Source organism: Nipponia nippon, unplaced genomic scaffold (assembly GCF_047370975.1).
Source record: "Nipponia nippon isolate SJK-2023a ecotype South Korea unplaced genomic scaffold, ASM4737097v1 scaffold_3, whole genome shotgun sequence".
NCBI classification, from domain to species: Eukaryota; Metazoa; Chordata; class Aves; order Pelecaniformes; family Threskiornithidae; genus Nipponia; species Nipponia nippon.
Genome location: NW_028262347.1, coordinates 122,938,704 through 122,962,644, shown reverse-complemented (window position 1 = coordinate 122,962,644; position 23,941 = coordinate 122,938,704). Strand labels below are relative to the sequence as shown.

General features: G+C 40.7%; 1 protein-coding gene across 2 annotated transcripts; it reads right to left on the bottom strand.

The window, feature by feature from the left end:
• Positions 1 to 4,585: 4,585 nt before the first annotated feature.
• On the bottom strand, positions 4,586 to 23,903 carry ABRAXAS2 (abraxas 2, BRISC complex subunit). 2 transcript variants are annotated; one of them, XM_087766497.1, is made up of 9 exons: positions 23,774 to 23,903; positions 22,560 to 22,650; positions 19,565 to 19,601; positions 16,960 to 17,026; positions 14,171 to 14,361; positions 13,484 to 13,603; positions 12,731 to 12,815; positions 10,549 to 10,663; positions 4,586 to 5,666 (listed from the first exon to the last, which is right to left on the bottom strand). In XM_087766497.1, exons 1-9 carry the CDS (start codon positions 23,843 to 23,845, stop codon positions 5,200 to 5,202), a joined length of 1,245 nt encoding a protein of 414 aa, XP_087622623.1. In that variant the 5' UTR covers positions 23,846 to 23,903; the 3' UTR covers positions 4,586 to 5,199. The 2 variants fall into 2 exon arrangements, with proteins under 2 accessions (XP_087622623.1, XP_087622624.1); XM_087766498.1 differs by lacking the exon at positions 16,960 to 17,026 and having other exon boundaries at positions 14,171 to 14,236.
• Between the last annotated feature and the right edge of the window lie 38 nt (positions 23,904 to 23,941).

Here is a 23,941-nt window from a genome sequence, read left to right as displayed (position 1 = left end):
CCTCGATGGCCTTGAGCTCCTTCTGCAGAGCTGGGCGGGCATCCTTTCCCTAACACATCTGGAAAAGGCAATGAGGTATTTTCTTTTCACTGGCCAATGCCTAAGGAAAAGGCAAAGAGCTGCAAGTTAACATCTTGTTTAAAGGTCAGAAAGAGGAGAAACCTACCTTCCTCGATTTCCACTGGCACACAATCTACCACAGGATTTAATCCTAACCCACCTGGGTCTGGTATTAGGTGCCAAGAGATGCTGATGCGATTGAGATTACAGTCCCCTCTTCCATGAAGGTGTTCGGCTGACCGGCTTTAACATCCATCTTCATTTGCAGCACTTGCCCTGGGAAGCTGAACCTTCAAGTCTCTCAGAAGAAGGTGGTTGAGCTCCTAATGCACACTTTACCGAGCAGCTGGAGCTCTTCTAAAATGAGCTCTCCGAGGCCCCTGACCTCTCTGCCTTGCAAGCCTGCGGAGTGCAGGATTTGCTCCCTTTGACAGCGGAGCGGAGCAGCAGGCTTACCCCCCCGACTGCACAAACTGTCGATCTGCCTTGAGGGTGCTTTGCTCTCCAAGGGGATTGGTAAGTGCTTCTGGTCATTCCAGAAATACAATCTGTCTTCAGAAGGATTCAGAGGCTTTGGATGTCATTAAGGTAAAATTACCATCAGATTTACAGAGAAGTGTAGAAGCTTAGCTTTAAAAAAAAAAATAAAAGCCCAGAAAGTGATTTCATCTGAAATCAATCATGAGAGCAGTGAAAGAGCTTGCAAATTTAGCAAGTTTACCCCCCTGCTACGGTATGTCTGAAGTACAAAGCAGCCGCTCCCGGTATGAAGGCGCAAGGACCATCCTGTAGGTCTAGACCTAGGAGGAAACAAAGGTCTTTGCTGAGAGGGTATGAAAAAGCATGGTCATCCTAAAGCGCTGGCCTAGACCGGCAGGCCGTCGGCAGGAGCTACGCGCCAAGCCAGGCCGCTGGGCTGGGCAGGACATGCGTACCATTGCTAGTTTGCCACAGGGAAAGGGGTAACACCAGCACGGCCGAGCCTCCAGGGCTGACCCGTCATTGCCCTGGCCTCTCGGCTGCCATTCTCAACTCAGTGAAATCGGAGCGCCGCAGCCTGGTTTCCTAAGCAGTCAAAACAACATGGAGATTTGTCACCTGTTCTAGCCCCTCTGTCCCCCACGAACAGTCATCAACGTCCCCCACATTTTGTTAGAAGCTGGTAAGTACAAGAGACAGCCCTCTCTGCTTCCAGCAGCAGGAATAACACCAGCCGTTCCAGCGAGGAATCCGCAGGTATTTTTGCTCACAGCAAGGGAATCTCTCCTTTTTTTCTCCTACTAGCAACTGCAGCTGGGATGCTGCCACGCAACAGAAGGTTGGCAAGCGCGAAGAGTGAGAAAACACAGGAGTCAACAATTGGAAGAAACATCCTTAGGCTTTGTTAGATGAGGTGTGAAACGTGAAGCAGGCGAGAGCTTTGCAGGAGTCCTTCGCAGGTGACAAACGCAGATTTGAGCAATGGGATGTTCTAAGCACAGGCTAGGCCAGGTGTCCAAGCATTTAGCAATTTGCTAATGTAACTGTAATTAAGCTTCTGTTTTCTTCCTAAATCTCTAAGCTTATAGGAGTGAGCAGTATAAAGGCATATGTACATGCAAATACACACACATGCAGTTGGAAAAGCAAGTCTAACTGCATATGATAGAGAAATACTTATGAGAAACCACCATCATTTTATATGGCAAGAGAAAGCTGGGGAAGATTCTTCTCAGAGGAAGCCAGAGAGATCGACACCTTTCATGCTGATCTACAGACTGCTCATAAGCAGCCGTGGAAGAACCAAGCAAAGCAATAAAAAGGCTTAAAATTAACCTTGCAGGTGTCTGCAGTACTGAAAAAAGCAAAGCTACAGACTGATGAGTCGAACAAGCACCGACAAGCACGAAGGCGTACCCTTTCACGTAAGGCAGCCCATAGCAACGGTACGGAAAGCACCACCAGCTGCCCCAGCAGACGTAGCCCTCGGCAGAGGTTCACCCCCAAATACAAAGTCCGCTACCACGCACCCTCTATGCCTCGAGGATTCCTCTCCCACAGTAATTATGAGCAGGGGCGGTGGGTACGACAGAAGATGCTGCTGTCAATTTGATCTGAAGTAATATTGATTTCTTTAAATGCTGTCTACTGCTATCATCAAAGGTATTAAGTCTAAATAAAAAGACCTAAACAACAGAATATAAAATGTACTGATCTGATACTGGTTACCCTAAGTCTGAAGCTATCTGATTTTGCTGCTACATGAAGCAGTCACAGCTTCCCTTAAATTTTAGCCCAGGACAGGTCAGAGCCAGTGAAATGTCGCCGAGTAGTTAGGAGATGTTAGACAAGAACTCAAAACCTGCATCGTCACGAATATGCCAAAATTAAAGATGCCCGTGCTTCTTTCTGCCAACATGTGCCATTCCATAAGCAAATAGAGGGTTTGGAGACTCCCGTAGCGTCAATCCTAGCTCATTTCAGAAATATTCGGTGATGCTTTCTTTTGCAAGCATATGTGATAGTTCTAACTTACTGAGGCTTTCCATATGGTATGTTCCTGTTCTTCTAGCTATGAAGAAATTGGGGGGGGAACAACGTAAATTTGGAAATAAAGGAAACAGCAATTCTAGGTTTCTCACAACAATAAAACAGAAAATATTTCATTGTACCAGAGAAACCACAGGATTTTGAACTAAAAGGCACAGACATCGACTTTTAGTAGGTTTTCTTCAATGCTGCCCACCTGGGAGTGAGTGGACATAGCTACGGGTCTTGCTGCTGGGTTTTGTGCTCCTGAGAATCCCCATGAGAAACTCTTTGCGAGTCGGACACGGAAACCGGGTACTGCAGGGGTACGAAGCTCTGGTTTTCTTTAGGATTAAAGCTGTTCCCTATGGCCTTCAGACGGACCACAACCCACCACCATTATTTTTAACAGGACTGTACATGTGAATGGACTTTGCAGTTTTCATTATTTTTACCAGAATATTACCTGAATTAAAAAACAATTTAATAAAAACATACCCTTTGTTCTTAGGAGTAAGAAGTTACAGCAAATGAAAGTACCTGCAGATAGGCACTGGCTAGAGGACACAACTGCATACTCCTTCCACCTCCAATTACCTACGTTATATCTGAAAACAAGCAGAATTTAAGACATTTTTTTGTTATTAAAACATTCCAGAACGCAAGGATTTTTGTATCAACAGCATCGTAAGCACGTGTGGCAGCTATGCAGTATGCACGGTATAGTGCTACCTCCTCCCCTGCCCTCAAATCCCCCTCTTGGTCCTACGAACGGACCGGCTTTAACAAATCATCCGTTTTGCGCTGCATTTCTGTATTCTGGCGAGTTATTGCACTGCCATGGAACCTGATAAATATTAAAATATAAGTTACAGGATTAAATAAGATTTTATTGTCACATTTAACTGCTTTGTCAGAGATGTACATTTTGCAGGTTTCTGTGCGGAATAAAAATAAAAACGGTAGTTGCCATCTTGTCAATTCTGATTTCGACATACGTGCATCTGTCCCACCTGAACGGCGGGTGCTTGCAGATAGCCAGCGATAACACCAGAGCAAGTCCTCTGTTAAATGGATTGCAACACTCAAAGACAAAATGCATCAAGTTAAGGCTAATGAAAATAATGTAAAATAGTTAAAACAGACCACTAGATGTTTAAAGGTGGAAACACTCGGTAGAAGAGTGGCAATTTTAACATCTGATTTTTTCCAAAGTCATTTCGCTTAATTTAGTACAGGTAAGGAGAGGCTAACGAACAGACTTTTGCCTACATATACAATACATACTGAAATTTTAGTCTTTTGTAAATCCCGTATATTTGAACTTCTAAGCGACTGCTTTGTTCTTCTGGGTGTAAACCAAAGAAGTCGTTATTGACACCTCGAAGCGATAAATGCTTAAGATGAGGTTATCTTAAAATGTGTATTTTCTCATTTACAGATCAGGGATAAAGTCCAATAATACAAGCTTCTTAGTGGCACAATTTCACATATTTTGGGCAATGTTAGCATACAAGCAGTATTTAAATAAAAATAAGTGCATCCAAACATGAAATTCTCTAAATATACCACACTTCATTTATCCCAAACGGCATTTTTCTGACGAGAGCTGTAATTCAAATTAAAATACTCATTTACACGTTTCACCTAGAAGAAAAGAGGTAATAAACCCAGGGGACTCTCCAAACAATCTTCTCCTACCCTATCCCCTATTTATTACATAAAATAATTCGTCTAGAAGCGTAAATCCAATATTCAGATGCAAATAAAATGCAAGAAGCAGTCTCTGATGTTTGTAATTTGCAGACTCCAAAGTCCAATCACGATGGAATTTACTACTTCTGTCAGTCATTTACTCCTGTATGTGCACTTTGTATTTATGCTAAAATAACAAATGAGACAATAAATGAGGCTAGTGTGGCATAAAGTCATTGTAAACCCAGCGAAACCAGAATAATTATATTTATGACATTCATTTGGATGATTTACCAGTCATCCCACCCCCCCACCCTTTACAGAAAAAAAGGCAACCATCATTAAGTGATACACACATTCTGCTAGTAAAAAAAGTTGAAACAAACCCCTTCTCTGTTAAAAGAGCATGCCGATAGAAGAAGGTAGACCACATCTGTTCCAATCAGGCTTCTCAGAATTATCAAAATTTCTTTGCTTGCAAAGGCCAATTTGGCTTACCATAGAAAGCTATTTTGAAGGCGGCTGATATATTTATTCCCTTTCAAAAATTAAAATTCAAGGCATGATAGTGCAAGAGGTAAGTTTTGATTTGAGAACATTATTTGTAGACTAACTGTGCTTAGTTACTACATCCCAATTTATTGTCTTAAAGAAAATACGGCAACAAAAGCTACAAGATCTCTATAAATTTCATTCTGCCTAAATTTACCAGTACATCCATGAACCTCATCAGTATTAGTACAACTTGATTATCCTAACGATTCCATTATAAAACTTGCAAAATGTATCACAAGGTGAATAAACCATCTAGTGCAAGTCTTCTACATTTTGTGTGCACAGTAATCCTGTGTAGTTCATTTCCTCCAGGTTAAATCCCCAAAATCTCTCTGTAACAATTATGAAAAAACAGTGTCGTGTGGATTTTTTTCCCCCCTATCAAATCTGAGAAGTTTGAGTGTTCCTGGAATCGCCATCAGGATGTGCTGAAGGTCGTGAATCCCTTGTCTGTGAGTATTCACTGTCAGATGACTCCGTAGGTTCAAGCAAATTTTCATAATCACTGTCTTCTGATTCATCAACATTGTCACCAACCGCTCTTTGGGAAGATGGCATGGATGCTCCATTACCAGAATATTTCAATCCTGCATTTGTGGAAACATAACTGGAAGAACCTACTGCTTGAGGTCGAGGCATGAAAACATTGCTTTCTAGGAGACCATGACCAACAGTACTTTCTTGATTGGTTGCACTGAAATCGGAATACGGAGGGGGAGGATCAGAGACATCCGAATCTTCAAGTGTGCAGCCTTCCACAGCAAATCCAGTGTAGGACATTCGTGGAACAAACATAGGTTCCAAGTTATCTGTCGGCATTTGCCTGTTTAAAATTGCTTGCTGCATTCCTACAAAAGCAAAGAACATTGGTGTACTTAGTGCTTGCTTTGCAATGCGCTTTACAGAACCTAGCTGTAACGTACCGCACTCACCCAGCCCTTAGCTGTTCTCTCTTCTTTCCTTCTGGTTGTTATTATTCAATGTTCCTCCCTGGCATTGCTCTCAAACTCCAGCACTGGATTTTCTCCTCTCAGTCTCCACTACTCATCTTTGGCAATTCTGATTTTCATATTGATGACTATATGAGACACTATCCCTAACTATCATGCCAAATCTCGCTTATTACTACGTCCTACTCTTTGAGCTTGGCAAAGAATATCTTCTCTAAGTTCAGCACTACATACGTGAAACTCATCGGTATTAGCACAACCTGATTATCCTAATGATCCCATTTCAAAACCAAAACATGTCAGAAAGCAAATAACCTAAGTGCAAGCGTGCCACATGTTTATGCGCGCAGTCATCCCGTACAGTTCATTTCCTCCAGTGTCAGTTCCCTAAAAACACAGCTAGAGGAAGTTTCGCTAACCTGTTGCTCTTTCCACCTCATCTTCTCTGTGTCTCTCTTCCTTCTCACATCAAAAAGTAGCCATGCTAGGGCTCGTCGTGCCTGCTCCTCTCCACCTGTGTCTTATTCAGTACTGAAAGCTTGACTCGATTGCGATCAGGCAGTATCAGCTTCTACTGGTGGTATTACAACTTAAAATCACATCTCTCTGCTTTGTCTTACAATGCCCCTTGTGCCAGGGGACAATCTCATGAACACCAGCAAAGAAGTTACCTTGTCTTCTTCCCTCAATTTATTATTTTAAAAACTTTCCCTCCCAAGGCCTGTGAGTAGCCTAGCGGGCTGCTGAGACCACCGAGTATCACGCTCACCTTCTGCTGGCCAAAACATCTATACTCACAAGATATCTCATATTTAGATTGCTAACTAGCTAGCTGAGCAAGAATCATCTTTTGAACCTGTGTTTCTATATTCCTAGCACAGTGACCCACAACCAGGGCTCTCACACTGGTGTAACGCTGGTAAGGAATGTTGTTCACAGTACCTGGAAAAGTCGGACACAACCACTGAAATCTGTTCCCTATGAAAAGCCAGACATAATGGCTAAAACCACCACTTCCATGTTTTGACTTTTATTTAAGCAGTTCTACAGTTAGACAGTTGCTATAAATAAATTTGTCCACTAAGGATAGGGTCTTTTTCCAATCCATGTGGTTTTAACAATCAAAGCAAGACCAAAAACCACAGATATGTCTCGCCTTTAAGGATTTCCCTGCATCTCCATGTTTCATAATGAACAGACAGTAACATAAGCACTATGAGGATTAAAAAAAAAAATCTGAAAACCTGGTTGAAGAACAATTACAATGGTTAACAGTCACACTGGAAAGACGTGTGAAGATGAAGCTCCCGCAGCTCTGCACCGGAACTATACTTGCATTAACAACCGAAATGATGGAACTTAATCAGCACATGCTTATTAAAATTACAGATGGTACTATGCTAGTAATAGCTGCAAGTATACCAGAGTGTCGGAACAGGAATTTCAAAGTGATCTTAAATGAGATGATTTGGAAAATAATTTAAGGAAGACAGGCAGAGGAATAATGAACTGCACAAACTGCAAAAGGAGGAACAGTTGCATCCTTCTACAGAAAAGAAACAGGTTTACTGATATTTATAGTTTACATAAATCAACAACATGCATTAAGTGAGTTCAGCTGTTGAGAAACAGGTAAGTATCATTTCAGTATGTACTGTAATGGTTAAAACTACAACTGAAATACTATATCTGATTTTGAACACCACAGTTTAAGAAATAGGAAACAACTGGAGAAACTCTACGAAAGAAAAGGACGCGTTAGAGGTCTGGATATCATGACCTAAGAGGAAAGACTGAAATAACTGGGATAATTGGAGAAGACTGAGGAAACAGTTTAAGTCTTCAAATGTACATAAGAGGCCACTGTGGAAAGGTAAAGCAGAAGGCAGCTTAAATTAGAGTATGATACATTAGACATGAGGAAAAACTTCCCCACAGGAAGGTTTGTTAAGCACTGGGATAGACTGAAGTTTTCAACTCGTTTCTAACCGGTTATTAACCTCCAAACATCTGTCAGAATTGACACTGGTATATGTAAAGCTCCCTTGCAGCTAGGTGATAGACAAAATGGTATCAGATCTACTTACTGTAAGACCACACATCTGGAAAAAGCGAAAATCAAGGCTGAAGAGTTCCTTTAATCAAGCCAATGAGATATCTCTTCAGTAATAAAAAGCGCACGTTCCCTCAAGCGGCTACATAACAGCACTCCATTTTCGGTCCGCAATATGAGAACTGCAGTGGGAGATTGCCTGGCATCTGGGAAGCACACAGCACTCGCTATCCCCCGGAGCATGCCACTACACGTACAAAATCACTGAAGTAATCTGGCACGTAAAGTCTCAACTGACTTTTACGCTAGAGTGTTAATCTGTTATCCAAAAATTTGTAAGAGTAACAACCTTTCACACAACACTACCGCAGGAATTTGAATCATATGCTCCCTTTTCCTCCAGCTCAGAGAATGATTAATGGGAACATTGAACTCACTAAAAACAAAGAAATTCTCCCGATATTGAGAAAGTGAGAGAACAGAAGGCCACCTTCAGTATTTAGCTACTCACATCTAAAAATATTGCAGAGATACAAGCTGCGTGTTTTCTTGTTTCAGCCCTCTCACATGATTATCTGCTCTGGCATAAATTTTCAGTCCAGCATTTGCATCTCGCTGGTAGTACCTAGAGGCTAGCGCCGACTGCTCTTCCTCCTCCTCCTCCCCCATCTTTTGCCATATGGGCTGGGATCAGCTCCAGTCACACTAAATACCCATCTCTACCTCTCGCTAGCGTGCGTAGTAGCAGCTCCCTGGCTGTTTCATCTACGGCCAAGCAGGAAACAGCAGTGACTCACGCCACTTCCATCTTTCAAATGGTCTGCGGCTGATACTGGGTCTTTACCTTATCTTTGACGGTCAGAGAAGGAAGAACCTGGGCTGACAGATCAAACTTTGCTCTAAACCGCTCATGTGATAACAGTACCTTGCTGCCGGAAGAAAATAACAATATCCAGTCATAGCAGCAGAGGGGCCTATTGCACAGTTTAGGGTGTGAACCCATCTAAGCCATCTTTTAGTCTCAGACAGAGCTTTAGATAACAAGATACACAAATAATAAAAAATATCTTGCAGCTAAAATTACAAAATTTGGTTATTTGCTTGTCATTTCAAAACATGGAAAAAAGAGGCAGTGTTTCCTGAAATACGTAATTTGCTTATGAATTCTTTTTTTTTTTTTTAAATATTACTTCCCCTTTGCCTAGTCTCTGCTCCTACTCTCTACCTTCAGTCTTCCTTTACACTCACAAATTAAATTAGATCAGCAATGCCTCCTTGGAAAGGTCCAGGCTCTTCACAAAACCTATCTACTGCTAAGCAAAAGTCTCCGGAAGCCACATTCAATTTTTAGGAAGAAGGGACAGCGTGGCAACCAGCCAAGTATGGTCACACAATAGGTCTCACTGATTATGGAGAAGCAAAAAAAGATGAACATACACCTTTTCCTGGCTTTCCCTACCAGTCCTAAATACATGCTATGAAAACTTGTACTATTAATACAGAATGCAGAGCCAACCTTAATAAAAACATGGATTTTTTTTTTAATGGGACTTATTTGCACCATGGAAACATAAACCCAATCAACTCGATACTAATACAGGTCTTCAAAATACAGCAGAAGTATAATTTCTGCATTCAGAGCTTCACTAGAAAGAGAAGACCGTCATGCTTGTATTGCCTTGAATAAACCAAAGAATTACCTGATTCAGCTTCCCCCCAAATAAATCTCCCTAACGCACTGCAAGAAGGACAATATTTCAGTATCTTCATGGAATTAAAACTAATACAGATTGAAATTCCTATCAGTGATGATATGGTACTTGAATAGGTAGGCAAATTCCAACAACATTCTGCATTTAAATAGTTTCTTCCACTTTTTAGCAGGTACTCCTCAAGATCGGAGTGACTTCAAAATGGACTTTTGGAAAGATTTAGCTCAACATTGAAAAGTGGTATTTCAATGCTAATCGTGTTCACCACTAAGTGCAAATAATGCAAAAAATACTGACTAAATTTGGATTCAGGAACTACGAAGTGGGAGAGGAGGATAAAAATGTAGACGGTCTCCTCTACATCAGTGGTGAAAAACCTGATACATCCACTGAAAGCTACAAGGTCAAAAATCACCTAGACAACACTTCAGATGATCTACATCAATGTTAATCACTTAAGCGCTCATTTTTCCTTCACCCAGTTTGTCTGGTGTCCAGTAATATAACTGAACTCTAACTTAATTGGTGCAGGGCTTGTATTTGGGGATAGGGTTGGGGAGTGGGAAAGGGAATAAAGATTTCAAAAAACCCATCGATAGCTACTGGCCTGTAAACACAGTACCCTGTTTCTATGTAATACTTCAAAAGGAATCTCTCCAGTGTTTAGATTTGCTTTTTCCATTCCTGGCTTTGCTCTACTTTTCCTTTCCTACAACCGATCTTTTTCTGTGTTATTTCCAGAATTGACTTTCTCGTTCTTTCTCTACAGCTTTGTCTGTCTCCTGTGTTTTAAGTTTGCTAACCTTGCATGACTCCGACAGAAATATCTGCAGTACACATACTTTCACAGTTCAGGTATCATTCGATGTAAATCCATCATATACCCTTCCCCATGTGATTATTTTTTTTTTCCTTTTGCTATGAGCTATCAGGAATACAACTCAAAATAATTCCACAAAACTTTTTGTCCTTATAGCATCAGCTTCTGAAACAAAATAATTAAAAGGCAACTTACTTATTTCTTGTTCTTTTTCATTTTTCTTTTGTGCGATTTGCCTTTTTAACTTGTTTACATCAGCTTGAAAAGATTCAACAACACGCTCACTTTTTTCTACATCTATACATACTGCCTAGGAGAAAAACATAAGATACGCTAAGATTTTGCAAAAATACATGAAAGACTTCCATGACAACACTAATAAAGCTATCACCAGACAAGACGCCTTTAAAAGCACAAAACTAAGAGCAGGAGTTAACTATATCAGAGCATAATATTCAACCTGAAGATCATTTTCTTTACTGGCTGTTGCCAATTCCCAACTGCTGCATGACAGGGAAAGCATTTCCAAATAATTCATCATTACAGGAAGATTTATAATAAGATCCAAAGTTAGTTCTTCCTACTTGGTCGAAGAGACTTGACTTTTTTTTTTTTAATACACTGTTGTCAGCACAATAATGATACTATAGTAGCATGATTTTAAAATGTAGCATAAAGGTGCATGCTTTTTGTACCAGACCAAATTCGAATTGGGGTATGAAACAGTTGATGCAAGAGAACTGTCCCAAGTTGATCTCCTGATACCTCTATTAAATAAGCAAGACCTGTGGATTTTAACAAGATTTCCCTAGAGTAGTTAGGAAATGAATATGAAATTTTCACAGAAGGATCTAAGTTTAAAAACAGTTCTGGATAATATTGATATCTTTTTTAATCTAATCATGTAACACTGGATATTGTTTACTTCTTCAGAAATTAAGTATTGGTCATTATCATTAAACATCATCAGTTTTGACGAGTACATGACTAAAAGCACTGATGAGTCTTACACAGTAAGTCACTAGCCATTTACTGCTTCTTCTCCAAAAGGTTACTATTGCTCTTACCTACAGAGTTGAAAAACATTAGATATAGAACTGAAAGCATAGTTAATGTTTAGAAGTTTATAAAGTTTAAACCCTCCCCTCCCAAGTAATTGGTGAATAATGAAAATACATGTGTCCCAGCTGCTTTACCAGGAAACTTATTTCCAGTCCTGTAACATTCTCTGTGAAGCAGTCACTTTAAAGATAAAAGTTCCTCAAGTTAGCTAACACCTACGTTACTTTTAAGCTCTGCAAACAATGTACAGAAACATGATTTACACGGTGAAATATAACAAAGTCATAGTTTTAACAGGTAGGAAGACAACTCCCTGATGATGTTACATTTTCCATTTTTCTAGACACTAATTCAAACAACAGCAAGAGCACAAAAGGATATATGCGCTCTTGGCAAAAACAGCGTTACAGAATAATACCATTAGCTAATGGGATAGACCTCTGAAAATAAATGTTCAGGTCTCCTGAAGCTGGCATGAAAGCTGTCTGCCTTCTCTTTGCGAGTCATCCACCCTACAAGGCAGGTTAGAAAGCAGCAACTGCCACTGAGAAATAGTAGTTCTCCTGGGCAAGCAGGGTCAGGGGACGGTTGGAGATTAACTGCCTTGTTCTCTGCTATATGTGCCAACCAGCAAAGCTAAGCTGCAGCAGAGACACAAATCCCTCCAGGGCAGATGTAAGGGGAAAGCCTGGAAATAAGCTGTGACTACAGCACGATTAGCAGATGCGTGTGCTCCTGAGGCAGCGCAGCTACGCTGCTCCTTACATAGGACAAGCTGTGAATTGACAAGCTTACATTTAGTAGATTCGGCACTCAAGGCACTTTCAGATGCTTTGCCACATTTGGAGCAGGATTCACTCAGGCTCTACACAAAACATTCACAAGTTTTAACTAACAGATGGAGCTCTTTGCTGCATGCTACATACCAAGAGCCAGGAGTCATTTTTAAACTCACACAGGCAAGCCTTTAAACCTGTGCAAATCCCTGCAGCTTTCAGCAAGGCTTTTCTTCAATGCATACACTTAAAAATAGCTAATGTCTCCCAGAAATCACTAAGCATTAAATCATTCTTACTTGCAAAAGAGAAAGAATTGATGATATTCGTATCAACCACTTCTACAGCAGCCACTGCAAATGCACACATTAAATAGAAACTGACACATTTCATTATTAAAGTCAGACTTATTTTCCTACAGTTCATGATGAACCGCTTATGAGCTCTAAAAATCTCCATCTCCTCCACTCCTGGTTTAGCCAAAGGACAAACAAAAGATGCCACATACGTACTGACTAATATTAAGTAAAGGAAGTTACCTGTACTTTTTCCTGAAGTGCATTATAAACCTGATATATAGCCCTGATGTCCTTCATCACTCCGTCTTTGTCAAAAAAATCAGTACTAAAGGAAAAAAAAAAAGCAGAAATCACTAGTTAGAAAAGAACACAAGTTTCTAGCTCATGCTGTCTTTGAATTGCTGTTAAGCAGTCTATCATCGTATTTCTAAAATGTATTTTATATTGCTAAAAATGCACCATACTCTCAAGAACCTATATTTGGACAGCAGCATATTCAATACCAAAATTCCTTCTGGAACAATAAAGTCCCATTGGAATGAGATTAAACTTGTGTAGAAATCTTCAAGCTTGTATAATTTCATTGTTAACAGTCAAAAGAGCTACTTTGCGTTTATAGCATTTAATTAAAAGTACTTAAGAGAAACAAGAAGACCTGAACGCTTCCAAGTCAGAGTTCAAGGTTTAAATCAAGCTTGAACACAGAATTCCTTGGGGGGGGGTGGGTGTGGAAATCAAGTAAGACACTTCCAGCCAGAAGGCCCCCAGCACCGACTGGCCATACCAACTCTGCTTTTCTGATTATTGCACCGAGTCCCCTTTGTTCTTCTAAAAAGCTTCAATTCTGAGCAGGAAAAAAGCACACTAGGAACTGACCAGTCTCCTCCAGAACTAGTTTTTTCCTGCTTGAAATGCATATTTGTAGTATTCTTTGGAAGGTACAGGACGCAGAGCTTGATGACTGTACTTCATTTGCAAAGGAAAAATCCTTACCCGTGTTCCTTAATAACTTTGGCATAATTCTGAGAAGTATTTGGCACTGAAGAAACTTTGTATTCCTGTTGACTAGTGTTGCCTAGATTAGGAATAGTAAGTGACACCCTTTGATTATACCTGTAGAGAAAGTTTAGAAAGACTTCTTAATTCATATTCAAAAGATTATTTACAATAGCCTTGATATTATCCCATCTCTCTGATGATCACAACAATTTTAAAGCTTCTGCATTGGTTTTATTATAAAAGCTGCTAAATATTAGAAGAAGTTGTGTTCAAAATAAACGCATGATCAAAAACTCCCTTGAGATGGGCCTACCTCTGTACCTCTTCGAACCTTTTAATTGTGCATTCAAACTACCACAGATACAAGAAGGGTGAAGCTACATTCAGGTCTATTATACGAAACATGGTACTGACATCCGATTTCTCTTAAAATATTTTTTGTTGTTTGAAGATTTAAAGGCTGAAAAGAACTTTTGCTCACCCCAAAACTTTAATTTTTAAATTACCTGCACAGAAAAAAAAAGCTGTCATCACTAACAGTTGTACACCAAGACATCATTTGACAAATGAAGCCTTCTTTACATGTAATTGTACAAACTTCAAAATAGTTTAGGGTATAAAGAATGGCAATAAGAAGCAGAAAAAAAAATGAGGATTGGTTCATATACAGAGATTGCTTACCTTCGGTTTGGTCTAAAAAGTACATATTCTAAAGCATGTGTTGAGTTATTTGCAGTGGAAATGAAGCTGAAGAGAAGGAAGACAAGATCAGGCACTCCAAGAATGTGTGTCAGCTGTTTATGAATGATGTGCTCTCTATATGACATTTGCTGCTGAGTATTTCTCCTAAATCTGTACCATCCAATAACGTTCTATAATCAAAGCACATCAGAAAAAAACCCAAAGTATTAACTGCGAGATACAGATTTACCTTCTTATAATAAAGTTGCTAAAACTGTGGTATCACAGGAATCAGCCAATAGCTTTAATACAACAAAACTGGACTGAATTACTAGAGGCTTGCACCTATTAAATAACCCGAAACAAGTGACATGCTGTTACAACACGACTATTAATTGCTCAGCCTTATTGTCCTACGAACACCTGTGTGTCCTCAGCATCATTCAAGATCCCACTTCCAATATACTTCAGTTGTTTAATTTTAGCAACAAACCTCGGAGCATCTTCAAATTATTAGACTTGAGCTGTTGTCAAACACAGCAGATGTGGGTTTTCTTTTGCCTAACTATTTCAGCTGCCTATTCACTTGTACTGATCTGTAAGACACTTCCAGCGCTTCACAAACACATCTGCAAATTCATGTCTGTTCATGAGACATATGGGACTGATCTGCTGTGTACAACACTAAAATTATCTCATTGTGTATTGAATTGTGAAAGATTTGCATGCACATCAGATAAGACCCATTCTAATTCAATGATTATTTTGAATACGACATGTATTAAACTCCTTTATTTCATGTAAACTAACATTTAATTTAAGAGATTACTGAAAAAGGACACATCATTAACAATTTGGTTTCGGAAGAGTCCCAGGAATAAGCACTATCGTGTTGTGATGCAGTAAGACTCCATGTATATATTCAGTGGAATAGAGCAGATTCTACATGTTAATATGACTCTCGTGTTAAATAAAAAAATTGGAAGCATTGTTTTTAACTGTGTATATTAAACCTGTACAATTACATAGTCTGAATGTAATAAAATGTGCTTAGTTTGCTAACAAAAGAGAACACAAGACTGTCTTGGTTCGCAGACAGCAGTATTTCCTTCTTTTTTGACATTATGACAAGTAATGTCATTAAATCTGTGGTGCTTTAGTCACACGACACTTGCAAGTTTTAATTTCCCCAGTTTTGCCTGCTTTCTCACCACAGGTAATGCATCTTGCCAGAGTCTCCCTGCAAGGTAGGTCCTAGCAAAATACAATTCAACTGAAAACTAGTAGGAGACAAACATTTTTTTAGTTGTTTTTTGCCTTGTCTCCTGAAGCAGAACTTAATATGCTCTGTAGCGTTCTAGAGTAGAGTTACGGGGTTCCAGAATTCAGGATCTGAGACTGGAAACTCACCCCATCATCAGCATAAAGGTGTATAAGTCTGTATGTATAAATATACACACAAAGCACCTATGTACTCAGCATAAATACATTAGCATACACAGAGGAGTTTATTATGTTTCTGGAAGAAACAGACAAGAGAAAAGCATTACAATCATCAGTGTTGCTGAAGTTGCACAGGTTTAGGACTCGCTTCCCTAAAGATCCCTCCTCAGCGCAAGTCTTGTCGGTAAGCAAAGCCCACGGTTCAGGTGGGCGAGGTGAACAGAAAGCAAAGATTGCAAATTCAACCAGCAATTGAGCAACTGTCATCACACACTTTGCGTAACGATGACCAATTCACACAGCGGGCTTTCTTACTCCGAGTAGTGAAAGTTACACTTGGGTCACCTGTAGAGGACAGAAGTCCTAAAAGCCCAACAGGTCATGCCTTGATGGTTAACTCTGCTACTAGTGACATGCAACCAGCAGTGCTACAAGCAGCTGGAACAACACTGGTTTACTGCTGCTTTGTAAAAAGAAGTCAAACAAGAAAAAAAGGTCTTGTTTTAACCACCCCTACCTTGTGCTAGCTCTGGCACTAACCAGACCTCGTGAGCTGAATTCAGGTACTAGCGATGCTTTCCTGCTAGGTCTATCAAGGTCCACAGTTGCCAGAAATCAAACCATGCAAGTCAGCCATCTGTCTTTTTGCCAGAGCAAGCTGACTGATGGATTCACTTCGCTACACTGGGAACCACACCTTCAGCTCTGCTCTTTGATGTATCAGTTTATGAGAACTTCTGAATCAATTGTTTGATAATTAGAGAGACGGTGCACTACAAGTATGGAATGAGATGCAACACTGAAAAAAGGCTTGACTCTTCTCCAAATAACTACTAAAATTTAATCTTCTTAATACTAGTTGTGCTACTAACAACATGTGTGACAAAGCTATGACAACATCTGACATAACTGATAGAACAGTTTTTCCAGGTTTTTTTGACAGTGCAAAAATTGCAATTACAAGGCTGTATCATTACAACTCTTTCAAATGAACTCTTTAGAACAGATTTTCAGATCACCTACATTTTTGTTGGTTTCCGCAGCAGAGTACATCATCATTACGCTACATGTTTAGCTCAGAAATTTGAGTGGGTTAATACTAGCCCTTCACTTTTGGAGACTTAAACTTAAATCCTCTGTATTTCTTCAGGGAATTTAGACATTGCCCCAATTTAACCAAAGAACCACAAATCCATGAACTTCTGTACAGGATAAGCCTTGGGTCAAAGCAAACCATCAGATTTGTCAACAAAAACATTTCTTCTAGTTAACTACCTTTTTTTGTTTGTTTTCCAATAATTATAGGCTCTAATGATTAGAACAGGAGGAAAAGATAGAAAACTTACTTTTCTTCGGTCTTTAAGAATCCTGTCCAAACTCTCCTCATTAACCTTGCCTGCATAGTCATAAAAGCTTGAACCAAAAAGGAAGAGAGAAAGGTAGGTACACAGTTCACACACACGCACATTATACATAAAGTAAATTATTTATACTTGGAGTGTTCTTCAAATTGATGCCATTCTATACATTACAAAGCAACTTCTATAGTTTTACCTTTATCAACATAGGTCAGTATTCACACCACCTACTTAAAACATCCAGCTCGGGTGCTATATAGAGCCCAGGTTGACTGCACAGCTAATGGACAGAAGCAGTGGCTCACAGGGGAAGATGCAGAGCATTTAAATTAGATGCATAAGACTAGCTGGTGTGAAAACTCTAACCCCTTTTAAACCACTAGCAATGAAATACAAGATGCCTGTGTTATTAGTTTTAAAATGCTTTCATTGCACACATTCGTTTGGTACCTAGTATTTCACTGCCAGCCCCTACAACAAGGGGTATGTACATAAATGGACTGCGTAACTTTATTTCGACCAGCATTCTGTAAAAACCCTGCTTTGATAATAAGAGGCCTACCTGCCAAAGAAGAAAGGAAAGCAGGGCCATTTTACATGCAACTACAAATCAATTTCTTGAGTTCCAGTCCTGCAATTAGACTCACGTGATTGGGCCCTTGAAGCCAAAACAGTTATATTGAGGTTAGCAAGAATCCAAAGTATCATGGTCTTTCCATATGGCTCTGCTTACAGAACTGAGGCCTAGACCCTGACAAGTTGTTATTCTAAGGACATGACCGATTTAAGACTTTATAAATCTATGTACACAGATAGGTTTATAAATTCAAGTAGATCACACTTCATGATAAAAGGAAAAACATTTGAAAACAGATTCCTCCTTGACTTACCTGCCAAGTCCTTAGTCTCTTTCAAGAGCTGATATCACTAACACCGAAAGCAGTGCAGGGAAACACCCTGTGTTAGAGGTCTGTGATCTCAACTGTTGTGTGCGGGGGTAAAAAAAAACCACAACAGAAAATCCAGAGCTCAGTACTTGGCTGGTAAGTAAGGGTGGAAATAAAATTCATTTCAAGATGCAAGTTATTGTGAATATTAAGACTACAACTAATTACTAATTTGAGATACTACATAATATTTGCATAATCTTTTCAATTCATGTTCACAATATTTACACATTCTTGTAAGTAGCGGATATCCAATTCTTTCTATGCTCTATAAGAATAATTTCCTTATGGGATGAGCAACTAGTATGTAACAAAACACCTTCATTTGAAAACTGCACAGAGAAATCAGTCTGTGTAAAATCCTTGCTTATTCAGTTCCCACACGTTGGTAAAAGCACCAGAACCAAGCCTGTTATACTCAACATCAGCAGTGTCAGCTTACAAGAGCCCAGAGTGGATGAGCGACAGGCCTCCTCAGACTGGCTACGCTTCCGTCAAAAGGATAAGGTTGAATGCCCCAAAATCAGCATCTGCTACAACTAATGGAACTGAGAAACCAACAGCATGCTCTGGTACTGATAAAGGCTGGATGAGCTGTGAGAGCTTCCCCTGTGCTCTGAAGGAAATAAATTCATCAGTTTTCCTGTACAGAAAGTGTGCAGGGAAATACAGACTTCTTCCCCTTCCTCCATCAGCTCAGTTACTAACAACCAATTTCTTGACTGGGGAGAAGCAGCAAACGTGATCAGTTTTGATATGCGCTGCACAAAGCATCACTAGGAATCCAAAAGAGTCTACTAGACACTGGGATATTATCTTGATGTGTAGAATCTCTAGCATTTAAATCACTGGCTTAAGAGTACCCTCTCTGTTATTATCAGATAGCAAATGATAGCAGCTTTTCTCTCTGATGTAACTAATGTCAATCATAATATCCAAGGCATTGTGCCTTCTTTATTTAGAGATTTCCAGCCAATTAAGACAAGAGGAGATTAATTGCAAATTCCTTCTAAAAAGAATTTCTAGACAGCAAGTTAGAAGCCATCACTGTATAACAGGTGAAGACTATAGAGAAAAGCTACATATAAATAGATGGAAGCTGCTAAACAGAATATATTAGACATATATTTCATTTAAATTCTAGAGTACAGGAGATCAGAAGGCAAAAATAACTACTAAGCTGAAAGTTTCAGAATAATTAGTTGGTGTAAGTCAGTACAACTAACTACAAAACAACTTGATAACCCAGCAACTTACTAAAGTTAGGGCACACAAGGTGTCCTGTGACCCACCAGGTCCAAGCAGAGCTAACCATAGACTACAGTGTTTTGGCATTCATCCTAATTATCAGAGTGATATGATTTGGTCTGACCGCTATCCCACCTCCGCTACATGAGGTGCAAATTCAAAAGAGAGAAATAAGCCTAGCTACCTCGGCACTCTTTCCAACCTAAGGTAAGTGCTACTAAAACTGTAAACTCATACTTTCATTGTCATGGCTGGTGCCATTTACACATATTCCTTTAATATCAGATGAGCAAACAATGCAAACATCGGTAGGCACATCTGAAATGCTAATATATTTCAGTGAGCTACCTGTTTTTACATTCTGCAGCCAACACAGGAAGACAATAGAAAATGCTTACCTAAAGAGTTTTGAACAAGGCTCATGGTTATGGATTTCTGCAACAACAAACAAAAAGAGAGACATATGTCCAACTACTCGAGGTAAAGTGAAATTACAGCGGCATATCTTGCATGAACTTTCCACATCATGGCTACCGAGCAAATAAACATTTGTGTCGGACCACACGCTGCCCTTAATGTCTCAACAACACTTGATGACACAGCACCATACCCAGAAAACTAGCTTCTCTTTCTAATCTGACATGTTACAGAGGAAAATATTTTAACAATAAGCGAGACATAACTTGCTCAGAGACACACAACTACTATATATCTGAGCCTCAGAGACACACATTTGATACTATTTTTGTGGTTATAACCTCCTCACAAAGGCATTCATGGTGTTTTTTTCTTTTTGATACACCTTTCCACAACAGTTTGCTTGCATTCATATACACTGTTTATTACAGCAGCAATGAATAAAAAAGGGATGGGGGAGGGAATCACTGGAATGTTACACACCAGAGAATTTAACCAGGCAAGGCAAATAGAATCTATGACGAGAAAAAGCGTTAAAAGCCACTCCCAAACGGTTACCTGCAATTTATAATTCTGTTATATAAAGTATTAAAAAGTCACAGCAGAATTTTTTTTTCATTGAAGAGGTTGTAATAAATGTTAAGATGCTTTTTTAAGCAGCAAAGGTTGTAACATGTCAGTAGAGCAAAAAGCCAACCCACGTTATCTCTCTGACACCAAGCACAACTTACTTTTTTGCAGCATTTAGTACTTCTTTAAAAGTTCTCTTCTACTCCAACTTTTTACCAAATACAGCTTATCATTTATGCATATTATTATACCTTGATCACATAACTTTTGTCTGAAACTATTTGCTCAGACTGAATAGCACTTGAGTAGCAATAATATTTCAAGCTCCTACATTATAACGCCGCTGGAGGGTTTAGCAATAACTTTGTTTAGACTCTTCCTTCCTGGAGAGTGACTCACCACCTGCTGTTCTGAAAGTCACAGGCTGCTCACGATTGCAATCTCAGCAGAGTCACAATCAGATCGCAATTCCCAAGACCAACAGACTACACATATTAGCATCTCAGCATATTTAGCCACTATCAAAACACGGCCCTGAACACCCATGGCAGGCGTTCTGCCTGAGAAACCGTACATTTTCACTGGCAGGAACTCCTCGTGATGCTGCCGTTACAGTTACTGACCTATTTTACTTGGAATTGTTTAAAAGTGTACAGGAATTTGTGGAAACGATCTGCTAAACAAAGTCAGTAAGTTTAATTATTCCAGCTCAGACCAATTCCTTCCAGCAAATACGTTGATTACAACTCCTGAGAACACGTACGTGATTCTCATGTTATTACATTGCTACACAGAGCTTGTCTTTTTGAAAAACAGGAAGCAACAAGCCTACTGCTCAGAACGCATGAAGCGGCCATCATTCTAAACTTGAGTTTTACACATTGATTTATTTTATTTATATATATAGTATATGTACTATATTTACACACGTACATACTCAAACACCACCGCTAGGCTTTGAGACAGCAGGCACGTAAGAATGTTAAAACTCATCTGTGACAACAGTGCCACAAAACTGTCAATCTCAGTTCATGAGCTGAACTGGGAGTTCAAGAGTTAATGTGGATGAATAAATATTGAAGTAAAAATCTGGTAAACAAAAAAAAATATCCAGAAGATCTCCAGGGGCAGGCGATTTCCCTTTTCATAAAATAACCAGGAATGTGACAAGAGTTCTCTAAAAGGGAATAATTTTTAATTCCACAAACACTTGGTTTATGAAACCACGCTGAGGCTGCCGTTGGTGACGTTACTGTATTACAATGTCAGCAATAACCAAGATCAGTTACCACTGAATAGTCGTGCCTACTTTTGTCTGAACAGACACAGCTATCAGCTGCCTGCCTTTATACAATACTTGATTATATACACACACAAAAAATCCTATGCCACCTTCTTTTTTGTAATTTAGTTCAATTAATTAATTGACACTTCACACAGTCAATTTATCACCTGTGTTTCCTTAGGAATAACCGGAACAGGAAACTGCTTAACCATCTGGATTCTTGTATAAGCAACCATCATTACTTTAAGGGGGCAAGTATCCCGAGATGTAACATAATACAGTACACACTTTCACAGATCATTAGTTCGGTATCAGAATAACATTTGAGAGTCAATCACAAGATGTTTGCGTATTAGCTAAGCTTTATGCAGACCCTGCTACGTTATCTGGAATCAGATCCACAAAGCCAGGTACGCACACATTCAGGTTTTTAAAGAGGATTTAGATGTATTTTAACATCGGGTTATATACACGTAAACAAAATAGGCATTTTCTTTCAGAGGTTTCCTATTTTCTATAAACCATGCAACAGCTTCTCACCCATGTATAAAAATATCTACTTCAACCAACAACACTTAACAAGATCTTAGATCTCCTTTCACTTTTCATAACAACAAATCAGCTGCACAGTCCTGCTTATCAATAAAGTAAATTGTTTGACAAATATTCCTCAGCAAATCTTGCTGTGACAGTTTATGCTGTCATCAACTACCATCCATCCATCTAAACCCTCTGCTCAAAATTTGCCCCCTTTCAGTATTAGTAAAACAAGCAATGCATTTATTTTATTTTGAGCACATCCAACCATATCAAGTAGGAAACTCCCTGCAGGACCAAAAGCAAATAACTAACTCCATCATGAAATGCAGATAATGGTCTTCAAAGAACGATCTTTTTTTCACAAAAGGAGGTGCATAAAACCCCCATATCTAGCAAAGGACTGCTTCCTTTCCTCACATCTCAACCACGAACACACAAATACTGCAGCAAATGCGAATGTGAAAGACTGGAACATCTTGTGCTGGTCTCACAAATGAAATAATTCTTACTGAATTGTTGTACTGAAAATTGAAAAACCGAACAGTGCTTCTTTTGGATTTTCTCAAAGTTCTCTTACTTACCAATCACTTGTAGAAATTCAGTGTTGCTGATCTGTGAATCACTAATGCTAAAGGTCTCTTCTTGTCTCACCTCTCCTAGTAGAAATCCTTCCTACAATTTCAAGGGAGAAAAAGAAGACTAAAAATAGAAAAAAAAACCCACTATACAGTCATTTATTGTAACTTTCTTAGCATTAAATGGAAGAATTAAAACAAAAATTTAGGTTGAAAGACACATCGGAGCTACAGTAGGTATAACCTGTCCTTAGGTTTACCGAGGCTGCCCTTCTGATTTACCAACATCCTTTCACAACACTATAGGAATAGGTGTCCAAAAATAATATTCTGCTGAAAGCTTCCATAGGTAACACACAACTGATATAAGGTAAACGCAGATGACAAAGAAGCAGTCCCAGCCGCACAGGGTGGACGAGGAGGAGGCCTGAGCACAGTGCACCGCACCGCCGCTGCTCTGCTCCTTCAAAGCTAAGGCGTAAGCGGAGGTTACATCTGCAGAAGCTTACTCAAATTTATGTATGGAGATTGGGCTGGACCTCGAACACCACCAGGGAATCATAAAACTCCGCAGGTAACTTTAAATCATCTTTTATTCTCCATCCCCGCCCAAAATGAGGAAGGAGAACAAACGGGCTTTTAGCATAAGCGCCGAAACGGCGGTGCAGCGTTTCCTGGTGCGGAGGCGAGGGACCAAGCTCAGAGCAGAAGTCTGTGACCGGCGCAGCGGGATTCAGAAGCGCCCCGGCTCCGCACTGCAGCCGGGATTAGGGACCGGCGCCGGGAAGCCAGCGCTACCGCAGCACGGCCGCACACACACCCCCGCAGCTTTTACACCCGCGTCCTCTGCCCGCAGCCGGGTCCCTGCACGCCACGGGAGCCCCGCACCCGCGGGGTGCGGCCCCGCGGCCACCCCCCGGAGGCTCAGGGCGGCCGGCGGCCCCGCCAGCAGCGGGACCCGGCCCGTCTGCAACTCACCCCCCCGCCCCCGCCCAAGCCGGCACCGGGCGGCCCCCGCAGCCACCTCTGCCGGCGAGGGGCACCCCCGCGTCGCCGGCAGGAGCCGAGCGGGGCCGCTACCCCCGGCCGGGGCCTGACCGGCGGCGCCGCGGCCGGCAGCACCGCTGCGCCGGCCGGGCCCGGCCGTTACTCGGGGAGCGAGGCGAGCCCCGCAGCCCCGAGAGACGCCGCGCCGGGAGGCGTCGGCCCCGGGCACCTACGTGGTCGGCGCTGCTGTTGGCGCTGTAGTAGCAGACGGAACTGAACGTGTAGCCCGAGATGGAAGCCGCCATGATGGAGACCACCGCCGCCGCCGCCGAGACCACAAGGCGCCGCGCGCGCGCGCGCCGCCCGCCTACTTCCGGCAGCGGCGCGGAGGGGGGGGCTGA

Bases quoted from the DNA above. Each gene is read 5' to 3' on its own strand.
- ABRAXAS2 (XM_087766497.1), bottom strand. From the start codon at position 23,845: ATGGCGGCTTCCATCTCGGGCTACACGTTCAGTTCCGTCTGCTACTAC. The intron at 19,602-22,559 runs GTAAGTAAGAGA...TTGTTGTTGCAG, and splicing joins TGAATTTCTACAAGTGATTG to AAATCCATAACCATGAGCCT. The intron at 5,667-10,548 runs GTAAGTTGCCTT...TTGCTTTTGTAG, and splicing joins TGAAAAAGAACAAGAAATAA to GAATGCAGCAAGCAATTTTA.